Source organism: Brugia malayi (assembly GCF_000002995.4).
Source record: "Brugia malayi strain FR3 genome assembly, contig: Bm_v4_Chr2_contig_001, whole genome shotgun sequence".
NCBI classification, from domain to species: Eukaryota; Metazoa; Nematoda; class Chromadorea; order Rhabditida; family Onchocercidae; genus Brugia; species Brugia malayi.
In genome coordinates, this window is record NW_025062476.1 from 10268418 (window position 1) to 10282140 (window position 13723).

Sequence of the window (13723 nt, forward strand, 5' to 3'; positions counted from 1 at the left end):
AAAGGCACAAATTTCAACAAAATTTTTGTTGTCAAAGCGTAACGATTACGATGAGAATTGTGCTTGAACAAACATTTTCGAATATTAGCAAATAAATATTTAAGATCAAAGTATCAATCAGCATAGCTCAAAATTGCACATAAATTAATAACGAATTTACATCAAACGATACCGCCAATCAGACATAATCCAGTCGATAATTTAAAATTAAATTAATAATTTATACTAAAATCCTGAATTTTTCTGTATTATTTTCAACTGAACAAACAAATACTTCCATGAGACTAATTATATGTAATTTTGATATAATATATTAGGATGAAATTTTGCTTTTGTTTATGCAGCAAGAAATTGGAAACAGTTGACTAAATTAATTTAGCCTTTGTTTTTTTTTTTTACAAGAATTTTGAAAGAGAAACTAAATAAGCAAGAAATGAAAAAAGTCAATTTTTTTTAATGAAATGAATCGAAAGAAAAATTTAATGTAGAAATAACTTTTTTTAAGCTTTAAAATTAAATCAATCTAAGGTTCAAAGTTCAATTTTTTCATAATAAAAAGTAATAAGAGTAATAAAATCGTAAATGAATTAGGTATGTCAACAAAACAGTGATTATATTTATTGTATTAGCGGTGAAATAAAATAAAATGTGCAATGAAATAAAATGAAATATACATTGCTTGTCATTAATTACAATCAAATAACAAATGTTCGCATAATTCCATTGAAATGTTATTAAAATGGCGCATCTGATGGAAATCATTAATTCGTTTAGTTTCATTACATTACCAACAATATTGCTAACAAAGTTTCTTACGAAACTAATTTACAACTATGTCCAATCAATGTTACGTGTTTATGTCAAATAGCCACGCACGTGTTATCCTGATTTCAATCAATCATTTCATTAATATTTATGTGTAAGTGATATTAAAATGTTTTCACATCCAGAAAAAAGTGATAAAAGTACTATTCATAAAGGTACAATATTGTCATATGCATTACCCATTTTCATTTAACTAATAATTATTTGAAAACAGCAAAAAGATTAATTGAATGAGTCGTATCATTCAGCCATTTACTGAATAACAAATTGAATTAATGAAATTTAGATTTAAAAAATCACCACATCTTTATTATTATTATTATCAATAGATTGCAGTTCTCTACGAATAAAATTAGTTTCTAAAAGATCTGTAACGAAAAAAAAGAATTAATTTAGAATGTGTTTTGAAATGTTTTGAATGTAATTGTTTGTTCTTGATAATTTCGGCAGCGCTAAATGGAAAAGTTGAATGATAAGTTTGTTGATAAATTAATACAATAACATTCTTATCATCAATAATACAATTTTAATACAATTTGTTTTCTTCAAAATTTTTGATAAAAACTTAAATTTTCAAAGAATTTTTAGTAAGCTAAAATTCATTATTTAAAATGATAAGACATCAAAAACACAATTAGCTGTCTAATATCTATCAAATAAATAATTCCATTTGTTCAAATGATTCATATCACGAAGAATTCCTTTAAACAATAAACACTCTTAAGTAAACTACTACATTTTATGAATAAAAAAACGAGCAAATATCATTATAAAATTTGTTGAACCAAATAATACTGTAAACAACAAATAAGCAAATATGTAAATATGTTAATAATTAGATGAATAAATAAGATATTTATATGATCAATATAACGATAGGTAAGTATGACCATAAAGGAATTTGAATTATGAATATATTTATTACTAAAATTATCTCATCATTAAGTAGCATATGTTAAGAAAAGATATCATATGAACATTTTTTTTTTCAAAATAAAATAAACTCATTATTGTTCTTATTGAAATTAAATGATCAACTAATTGATCGATCAATCGATTGATCTATTCGTTGAAACTATTAACATTAACTATAAAAGATGAAAATAGTTTAACGAATAAATGAAACAGTTTGTTTTGAGAAAGGAAAATAGTACAGCTGGCATTTAAAAGATACCACCTGCAAACTTTATAATCATATTTATTTCATAGAGATGAATATGCCGAAACGGATATTTGACCTTTCCACAAATGAATCATTAGGGTTTTCTGAAGGACAAACAAACAAATAAACATATGTTTCATTTCGTCAAGGTTTGTTTTCTACTGTATAACGATTATAATTAGATCAAACTGATCAATTGATAAAATCTTTTGATCTGAGAAAAATCATCCAAAGATTGATGAAAAGATTAAACCATTAACAAAGGATTCATTTATTAGTCGATAATTGGACATATCGAATATAATGGCATAAGTTAATCAGAATGAACTTTGTACGTTTAAACTTTATATGGCATTACTTTATAAGCAATTATTAGATCGATAAAGTTATACTGAAAGATTTGACTAAACCTTTCCAAAACATGCTAATAAATTGACACAAACAATGCTTTCACAATTAATTTTTCCACAAAGTAAGTTTTGGCAAAAGAGAAATTAGCAACCTAAAATGGTACCAGCAGGTACTAATAATTCGCGGAAATGGAAGAAAAGCCAATTGCAATTCTATTGTACACATAATGTGAACTTGTTTATCTCTATGCTATTGTCGCGCCTATTGAGCGGACATGGTGGTGACGACACGGTGATGATGGTAATGATGGTGGTGGTAATGATGATGATAATAGGAAGTTGAGGATAGGAAACAGTTGTATCCGTCTACTACTAAGAGGACAGAGGAGTAAAATGGAGATTGAAATAGGCCAGCTAGTTCAAATTGATTGTGAGGGAGAGGCAAACAAATGGACATAGAGAGAGCCATAAGTGGACAGCAGACATGGACAGGAAACGACAGCTGCAATGAAAAGGAGACAGACAGATGATAAATTGAGACAGGTGAAATGAAAGAGGGAAAGGAATTTCATTTCATTTCGAAGGGAAATATTTGGACTGATATTATTTTGGAAGTTAATGTTCAAACACTCTCTGAATTGATTGCTGTTTGGTTATAAGTGAAACAGAACACTTTGAAGATGGGAAAGAGGTGAAGAAGGATAAGGTGTGATATTAGTAATTAATGACAGTGAATAATTATGGGTGTTATTAGTGAATGCATATGTTATCGGTAATTAGAGGACAAATTTTTATCACAATTATGTATATGCTTTAAGAATAATGAATGAATTCGTTGAGATTAAAATTCAAAAATGAAGGACAAATTTGTTAATTTAGAAGAAAAAACTTGAGCATGGATTCTCAAACGATTATAAAATTTAATACGTAACCTCCTACACGTAAAATATTACTACAGTTTAGATAAAAATTAGATTTTAAATTTAATCAGTTGCAATTAGCAACCAAACTAAAATTATATTTAATTTATTCCCTAAATTTTTATGTCAATTTTGTTCATTTTACATTTTCCATTCTAATTTAAATTCGTCATTTTCAATTCAGGTTTTGATTGAAACATAATAATCGATAATAGTGTTGCTTAAATTTGTGATGAGTTTCCATATCAGAATGCTTCGGGTCGGCATCATAATTAAATAAATGATGAGATATCATAGAAATGATCAGACTGAAAGAAATTATATTCTCTTTATATCGCTGTTTATTTTTTAAACCAGAATTCGAGTAGAAAATATAAGATTTAAACTGGTTGGGAGAAACATTCTGTTATAAATTAGAGCGGAAAATTAACAATAAATTGAAAAATGTTAGTAAAATATGATCTAATTATTAAATCGCAGTCAAATTTAAAGTTTAATTTAAATCAGATCAAATAATCTCGTTTCTGATATAAATAAATTTTCTGAAATTGCTTTTATTAAATCAAGACATTGCTAATGAACCTAACAAATCAGTATTATATGATATCAACGATGTGTTAATGAGATACATAGCTGATAAGAGTGGTACTACATTTTATCATGGCTGAATTAGGTTTGCGGTGCTGCTAAAGGAGAGGCACAGATACTTATGATAAGGAAGGATCGATAATTACAGTAATGTTTACTTGCATATTTCGGGAAAAAGTCTTTTAATGATAATATATAATAATAATCTATAAATAAGACAGCTTTTTGATAAAGTTTATTCTTGAAATTTGCAAATCTGATGGATGTATTAGTTTAAAGAAATGCAATACAATTAGGAAAGATTTAACAACAAAACCGGTCAGTTGTTACTTATTTTTAATATTATCATTATCACTATAATTTAACCTGTTTTGTCCATTTATATTATCCCCCTCCTTTATCAGATAAACATTTTAATAGCATTACGATATTTCTTTTAATGAGTAACTTCTCTTCTTCTTCATATTTTCGTATTAATATTAACTTCACTTTTTCTTAATTGCAATAATTATAACTAAATCTGTCTTTATTTATTATTATTAATATTACTGTTATTATTATTAACATTAATAATTATTTTATTCCTCATAAGCTTCCTATAATTGATGAAATACATTAGAGTTTTGATATTCAACCAAGTGACAATTGGAATTGAACAATAAAATTTCATTGAAATTTTATTAAAAGATGAAGAAGAATCATGAAACAATACGGTACACTTTATTATCATTTCTGGATCACTAATAATAACAGTAGCGCTATAGAGTATAACAATCACAAAACGAAAGATACGATGTGGAACAATGGAAAAGATGAGCAGAGCACATAGCTGGATAATAAACAATGAAAGAGGTGGACATTGCTGGACAATAAACAATAAAAGAGGTGGACATTGCTGGACAATAATGTCTTAGCTATTATAATGACCGCATTTCCTTGCAAATATTTATGAAATGTTTTAGAACTAAAAAGGAAATAAGGATGATAAACAATTGAGAGAGGGAGAGAAAGAAAGAGCAAATGATCGCATACAATAATCATTTCTCGAGAAATACGTAATAACAAGTGTCGGAAGGTTCTAAATTCTGAAGGTGATTTGAAGGAGAACAATTGATATGTCAGCTATCGTCTTGATGAAATTCTCTCTCATTTAATCTCTCTCTCTCTCTCTGTTAAGTCCTTCAAGGGCGCAGAAATAATTTGCATAGATTATAACATACATAAATTTTCTTATTGTGACTACACCCATAAAGGGTAAACTGAAAGAAAAGGAAGCATTGCGACAGTTTCAAGAGTTGATGAATTTGCATAAAAGTGACAACTTAAAGTGCTATCTATTCCGGTAAATATTCGATTACAGTTGACTGTTTCATACTTCCGCAAACTGAAAGTAATAAAAGAAAAATAAAATAAAATGTTAGAATTATAAATGAACAAAAAATTTCCTTTTCCAAAGAAAAACTATTTGTAAATAATTCAAAATTAATTTTAAAATATTTCATTATAACATGTTAAAACACTAATAATCATTCATTTAGGGACAATTTTTTGTTCCAAGAAAGTTCGAAAATGCTATTCGTTGAATATCAATGTAAAAACAATGTATATCCATTCATCTTGTATTACTCGAAATTTTAAATCTCATCTCTTCTCAACAATTTTTTTCAGAATAATTAATATTTTTAGGTATTTTTACTCAATATTTTTCAGTCTTATCCGAAAAAGAAGCTAAATGTGACCGGTTATCTACTTAACAATAAGCATTCCGGTTTATCCTGATCAACATTTTTCGGAACGAGTTTAATAACATATTTGCATTTATATATGCATACACTGGTATGCACGTAGATGTGCATGTGCGTGTGCATGTATGCATGCCATGTATGAACGATAGAATGAATTATTTTTATATTTTAGGAAATTTACGCCAGACAGACGGGAGTATAATGAAGTGGCATGAAGTTACACAATCTAACCTCTCCACTAGGTGAATCTCAGTTGTCAGCTGAGAACTTGCCAAAGTGATATGTTATGCATCACACTGATGCTTATCTCACCTAATAGTGACAATTGTTTGACCTTGACAATAATGATAACATTTACTTCATTCCCTTATCAAATGTCATATTAACCACATTTCATACCATTATAATGCAGTAATACTAGCAGTGAGCATGTGACACGATGACAAAGGCTATTTTAGTAAGAGTGAGAAGTTATTCGATCGATTCAATCGAAAGAGACAAGAAATTGAAATTCCATCCAGTGATTTAGAATTGGAAATTCGAACACTGAAATCATACATTAAATGATACAGTAAGTAGCTGTAATAATGATAATTAACTTCAACTACTGCAATGATGATATCTGGTGATAACTACCGAAATATGGACTGCAGTACTGATAATAATCTAAAGCAGAAACATATTATCTTCATGTGATAAGTTATCATTGTCTCCTTGTTACCTAATGTATTAGATAAAATCTTTTGATAAAAGGGAAAAGAAATTAATCAGTTATTAAAATGAAAGTTGGAGAGAAAGAAGACTAACTGAATACTTCCTTAAATGTTTAATTCAAAGAAGATAGTCGAAATAATTATTTTAAGTGGAAACTGAGTGTACAACATGACATCAACTATGAAAATGAATTTCTGAAGAATTCAACTAAAAAATGACACTTATTAAAATATATTTTAGTTTTAAATACATTTTGAATGATTTTCAAATACCTCTCGAAAGTCATTATCAGCATTTCAAAGAAATACTTGTACATTTTATGCTAAGACAAAATATGTTTATGAATGGAAAATATCGGATGAAAATTGATACTATTTAAAATTTTTAGTAAAATTTAACAATTTTTTAATTAAGGTTCATTAATTTACTATATTTTATTCTCAAATGCTAAACCTTTTGATATCATCAAAAAGAAAGAAAAAACAAAACGAAATACAAATTTTTTAAATTGAATTATGCTAATTTATGAGGATACTTCAAATTTATATACATATCATAGTGATCTGTTCAGTCATTTTCTTACTTATCGAATAACGAAATGTGGTTAGTTTGATTAATGAGAGCAAAATGTCTGCTTCAGTTGACAGTGACAAGATCTGTTGTAGTTCAGCTAGCACTGCATACTAAATCGTTGAAATCGATGGCAGTAACAAAAAGAATGAATGATATGATGATAAGAGGAAGCGTAGATGCGTCACGAACGGGTGCTACCAATGCACCTGCAATTCAAACAAAGACAAAATCACTGTTAAAGCATTCGCCACAGACAAAGCTATCAACGAATCTTTCTTCGCAAGAAGATAGAAGAAAAAAGGAGCAAAGTGAAAAAGATGTCAATATCGCCGAGCTAAATAAGAATGATCGGGTCAATAAATGGTTAATTTTGGAACTTATCGGTAAAGGTGCATTTGGATGTGTTTACAAAGTTTGTCTTTTAATTCTGAACTAACCTAAATAGTTGACACCACATCACTGTCCTAAATTTTAAGAGCTTTGCCATATAACATGTCATATTTCATTATCAATAACAATTTTCAAATTCATTACAGGTTGGATATCATGGTGAACGGTATGCGCTTAAATTCGATCTCGGATGTTGTGCTGAAGTAATTATTGATTTTTATAAGTGCATTATTAAACAAACAATTATTAATTATCACGGAAAATTATTATGGAATGGATAATTATTGTCCACAATATTGTGTGATTTGATTCGTTTCGTGCTGATAATCGATAGTCAATCACTTCTGCGCTTTACTAATCGATAATCAGTCACTTCTTCATTTATCTCATCGCATTTTTGAGATTTTTGTTTTTGTAAATTATTTGCCGATGAAATCCGCTGAATGTATAACTAGTGCATGTCATGCATTCCTCGACCAGTGTTCTTTGAAAATAAATTTCTTACTTTTCAGTCAGATTTTAACTTTGAATTAATCATTGAAAAGAATAACCTAATTCTAATTCAGAAGCCATTATTAATCGAAAAGAATGTGTTGGAATTAGCAAGAAAAGCAAAAAGTAAACATATTTGCCGACTTATCGATTATGGAAATTATTTCGGCTTTGAGTACATTGTAATGACACTTGTTGGCAAATCGTTGCGAGTAAGTCTAAGAATCATTCTTACTCTTTTTTTTGTTCCAAAATTAAATTACTTTTAATAATATCAATTACTCAAAATTTTCCTTCTTTAAAATAATTAAAATTTTTATTATGCTAGGATATTCTAATAGAGCGAAAAAGGAAAAAGCTGTCTGCCGGATGTGTCATTTCAGTTGGCCTACAATGTGTCGAAGCAATCGAAGAACTTCATCGAGTGGGTTTCATTCATCGGTGAGTCAGTCTGCAAGGTGCTTTTAATATAAAGGATAGTATGATAATAACAGGATAGTGTGGTAAGAAAATAAAAGATAGTATGATAATAATGAATAATTTCAATTATTAAATCTGATGATATGGAAATACAGGTTTAAATCTGTTGATTATTCAATGCAAATGTTCATTTATTTATTATTAATATTATTATTATTTCTAATAATTTTTTTTTATATTATTATTATTTCTAATAATTTTAAAGTGATATAAAGCCATCAAATTTTGCTACTGGTCGAAATGATCTCTCACATGGTGTTCGGAAAATTTTCCTCATTGATTTTGGTTTGAGTTATCATTACATCGATTCAAACGATCAAATAAAACAAATGAAACGTGTACGTAACTTACATCTTCAAATCTCTCTTAATTATTAATTTTCTATTTTTTACCTATAAATTTCTACAATTTTTATCCAAAGTTAGAGCATGCAGAGTATCGGTTTCAAAGGGACATTACGTTATGCAGCGCTGGGATGTCATCGGCGCAGTCCACCAGGTCGTCGTGATGATCTCGAATCTTGGATGTATCAACAGATCGAGTTTACAAAAGGATATTTACCGTGGAAGAATCTGGAAGATGAACTAGCTGTTATGAATGTTAAAGTATATCATAGTTGTTTTTTTTTTTTTTAGAAAAAAGGTTTTAAAATTAGATAAATGTAATTTCAATATTTGAGTTCATCAATTAAAAATTTTTTTTTTTGCAGGAGGCAGTTCGAACAAACGATGGTATGCAAAAGTTGCTAAAATCTTGTCCAAAAAAGTATATGGAAATAATGAAATATATATGCAAATTAAAACACACAGCGAGACCAGATTATGATCTTATTTATAAGGTTTCATTTTACTAACATCTAAATTTTAAAGTATAAAATATTCTATTTCAATTATCAATAATTTTAATAACGTCGGACAAAAAAAGAATAAAAAATTTGTATTCGTTGCAATTAACAGAATTACTAATCATTATTTCTCATTTGTTATTGACAAAAATAATTGCACACATAATTTCTTCAACAATATTCATTAATAGTTAAGTTAATTAATAACTAAATTAGTACCGAAATAGAAATATCATCGAAAAAGTAATGCAACCGATGATTAATACATTTCAGTTACTTCGAAAAATTTTATTTGAAGCACGGCTGCAAGAATATCCGTATGATTGGGAATATGAATCATTGAGATATTTCCGTAAAAAATGACATCGATTTGTTTTTTGATCAATAATTTCTGGATGCTATCAACAAGTTTTATCATACTTTCATTTCGCATAAAATATTAAAACTTTTCATTTTTTGCAAGTTTCAGTAGGGTGAAAAATAATTTTATTATTAACGAACTATTGATTTGAAAGTAAAAGGTATAGTCTAAAATGAGCAGGATTGTCTGGTCATTAACCCAAACTATCAAATGTAATGCTAATAAATTAGAGCAATTTATTATAGTGAAATTAAATTTAGAAAATTTTTATCTCACTACATTTTGGTTTAATAAAATTTAACTTCTAAAGTAAAGTTAATCAATTAAAGGAAAATTAGAAATGTTAAGGAATTGAAAATTAATGGACAATCTAATAACCATTTTTGGTCATTTGATAGAAATTGAAATATGCATTAAAGACAGATTTATTCGATATTTTTCCTCACTGTTTGTCGTCAATAGCATCGAATTAGTTAAAATGAGATAAAAGTAGAAGAAAAAAAATAATAAAAGTTTAAACTTGTATTAGCCAAAATGAGAACAAGGATTTATCAATTTAGAAAATTACAATATGTGCAGAAATATTATACATATGTTATCAAAAATGATAACAAAGTTAAGAGAAGTGAGCCAGTATACTATCCAGTCCATCAACTCATTTAATCATTGCTTATGTGATTAGAAAATAAAAGTAACATTAAATTCTTTTCCTTAACGAACAACAAAACAATTTAACGCAGTACTTGGCTCAATTGTCGCACGTACATCGTTATGTTATAATTGTTTGGTAAAAGGGAAAAATAAAATGAGACAAAAAAATGCATAATTTCAAGGTCAGTTCAGAAGCATCTGGTCACTTTAATAGTGCCCAGTCAGCCTGATCAACTAGCACATGAGTCCAAAGAAATATTTTTTTTTTCGCTACAAATAAATACTTTTATTCTTAGGCTCAGCAAAAAAAACTTAATTTGAATAAACGCTAATGCAAAGAAGCTTAGATCGTTTCATTAGCTGCAATTACTTTAACTAATGAATTATTTTGTGTTATATTTAAAATATATTTCGTGGATTGATGAAATTCCCAGTTCCAATGACCAATCAAAAGGTCATTTATGCTCTTATGGTTGTTGGCTGTACTTGACCTTGCTTGAAGACAAGAATCCAATTCTAGCATTAAGTGTTTGTCTTCGAAAAAGAAAAATTATGTTTCAAAATAGATCATACATTGATCAAATTTCAGTTATTACTTACTCATTTTAACACTTAAACATTTATTCCAGGGTCTTAAAGAGAAAATTTAGAAGATGAAGTATAAGTGAAATTATTTCAGAATTAGCATAATTTTAGGTTAAATTTAATCGATGGCATTTGCTGGATTCAGTTAAGATTCTTCTACTTTTATTCAAAGTATCACAATGAGGAAATAATTAAACGTCGTTTAATTTAACGCCTATTTGTTTAATGAAATGAGGTAATTATACAACGTACAAATAGTTGTGTATTTGATTGATCCATTAATAATCTCTGTTATTAATCTTTGCGTCATTATTACAAACATATCATTTTCATATTATTCCATAGCAGATATTTAATTAAACAAGTAAGCATTAAATTTAAAAAAAAGTTTTTCATTTATGGACAAATTTTATAAAAATATATGGACGATTAAATTCTACAAAATGGAAATAAATTATTTTTGAGAAATGCAGCATGAAAATTATTCCTTAAATGAGATAATGGAGTTAACTACTAATTACTGTTTAATTGTGTTAGAAATAAAATCGAATATTATTAGCTTTAAAGCGCTATAATTTTGTCATTTTTAGTCTAATAACTTGTCTAATTGCCAGAATAATTGTTATAAAAGTTTGAAGTTAATGAAAGTATTGTTTGTATTATTAAGTAATTAAGTTTGCGTAGATTTAAATTGCAGAAATGATGAATGTGATCCATACAATAACATAAATCATAAATTATAAGTGATAACTAATAACTTTACAGCATCCGATGCGTAAAATTTTAATAAAGTCTCATTAATGTGATAAAACAATAATGATGCTTACGTATCGAATACTATTTGATAATAATTTGTTATAAAATTTTAGAAACTTACAAGTGACAGATTTTTAAGGATAGATTGATTGGTTCAAATTCATTCAAAGTATTTATTAGCTCAAATTGTCGCAATCATAGTTTATTTTCAGCGTTTGATGATATCAGTAATTTTTCATGAGAACAACCTTTTCTACCATCTAAATATTTGAAGATTGATTTTTCATTTGTTAATTGATACGTTGATGAATCAACTTTTGTCTTCACTTTTTCAAATATCTCATTTCACAATATTTTTTGACACTACCAATAATCGATATGGCCACTTTCCGCCATTATAATCTGTTACTGTTACGAACTTCGGCTTCTGGAAATTAAAAAAGTTGGTGAAAAGGCCATTAGTTCACTTATAAATTTAATGATTGAAATGATTTCTTCAGTCGAAAAAAGACTGAAATATTCATTGCGCATATGAGATGACAATAATCGGAGCGCAAATGACGAATGTTAATCCATGTTGTTATTATCTTACATTCCATTTTATTTTTTGCTTTCATCTTCTACAATTGAAACTTTTCACCGTTTATTTTTTAGCAATCTGTTAGAAAAGCTTTCAATAATTGAAGCAATTATGGATGAAAGTCATTGTCCTTTGTGCGAAATGAATGATTTATTAATTATGCAAATGACTTTAAAAAAAATACTTTAAGCCTAATTATTCATTAGTTTTCGCCATATTTAATTTTCTTGTTGCAAAAGCAAATAGTTCATCTCAATTCTTAAATTAAATGATAAAGTTTTACAGAAAATATTGATTTAAATGATTAGCTAACCAAAGACTAATTGTAAATACAATATTATTAATTCCTGATGATGACAATACCGCTTAATGATATGAGGTCAACTTCTAAAATATAATGTTTGTGTTTATTTCTCCTCATTCACCCTTTGGTTCAAATTATGAGATGACAATTGTTGACTGCAAAAAATGAAGAATATTGCAAAAATATGGCTGAATTGGTGTAAAATTAGAGTGGATAAGTCAACAGAATAATATTACCTCTTCACCTGTTTACCTTCATCAACAATTCTTTTCAAGATGAAGCGCACTTTGCTAAGATTATTTGATACTATTAACTTCCCTCTCATCAGCTACCTCTATAACTTTTCTCTATTCTCATTTTATACTCACTTATCTACTTCCAAATATTTTTAACATTTGATTAATGATGTTTTAATTAATTTAACTGGAATAAAACTGGTAATAGAGACACGAAAATGAGATAAATCCATTTTTATCTTAAGTATATGACATTTCATCTACTTTAAACTTAAAATTATATAGTTTAATTATATGCATGCAATTAGCATGTAATTCTAATATCATACTATCATTATCAATGCAAAACAGTTAGATTTGTTTCATTCCTTCGATTCTATTTATTTACTTTACATCCTCACTTACTACATCTAGGAAACAGTATTAATTCCAACTCAGACAAATTTCGGATTTCATTAAAATACAGTTGGATAGTTTGGTTTCCTTGATTCATACGGGAACTAATTGAAAACATCATCCGTTTTTCATCTGTCAGAGTTAGTGCTGAAGAAAGATATAGTATTAGCCTTATCTTTAGTACCATAAGTGATATCAAACAATTGACCTGCTTAATGGACTAGTAAATTCAGCCTTTATGCTCAAGAATAATTGTTAAACTGTAGTTTCTTCCTCCAAAGAATAACAAATTGCCAAAAAAAGAATCAGAAAAAAAAATCCGATATCTGGGAGGGAACAACACATCCATTTACGGTTAATGACATTTTCCATCAAACCGGTCCCCCGCATCATTCCTTCCCGCATTCCACCGTACTGTTTTCTGCTGTCCTTACGATCTTGTTTATTTATATTTGCGACATACCTGTGTGCCTGTCGCTTGCGCCACTCTCTGCTATTTTCTCTTTCTGCTTTGTAAAACAAAAATGCCAATAAAAAACAAAAAAACAAAATGATAATTTTGTTGAAGTTATGTCTTTTTTTCTTTTCATTTGTTTTAATGTCATTTTACAATCAACAAAATGTTTATACCTGCATGTATACTTTTCTTGTTGTTAATTGATTTTCACCATTTATGCTTTAATGAATATTTAATTAGCAATGGCGTTACACGTATTTAGCGTAAATGATGTATGCCTATATACATCTGTGCAGATCCGACCGAATTTTAAT

The 13723-nt window shown here is 27.8% G+C and overlaps 1 protein-coding gene across 1 annotated transcript; it reads left to right on the top strand.

The window, feature by feature from the left end:
* Positions 1 to 7022: 7022 nt before the first annotated feature.
* Positions 7023 to 9446, top strand: Bm9795 (Protein kinase domain containing protein; the record flags this gene model as incomplete). The annotated part of the gene is made up of 8 exons (XM_001896766.2): positions 7023 to 7289; positions 7414 to 7470; positions 7834 to 7971; positions 8088 to 8200; positions 8445 to 8577; positions 8674 to 8844; positions 8949 to 9077; positions 9357 to 9446. 8 exons carry the CDS (start codon positions 7023 to 7025, stop codon positions 9444 to 9446), a joined length of 1098 nt encoding a protein of 365 aa, XP_001896801.2.
* Between the last annotated feature and the right edge of the window lie 4277 nt (positions 9447 to 13723).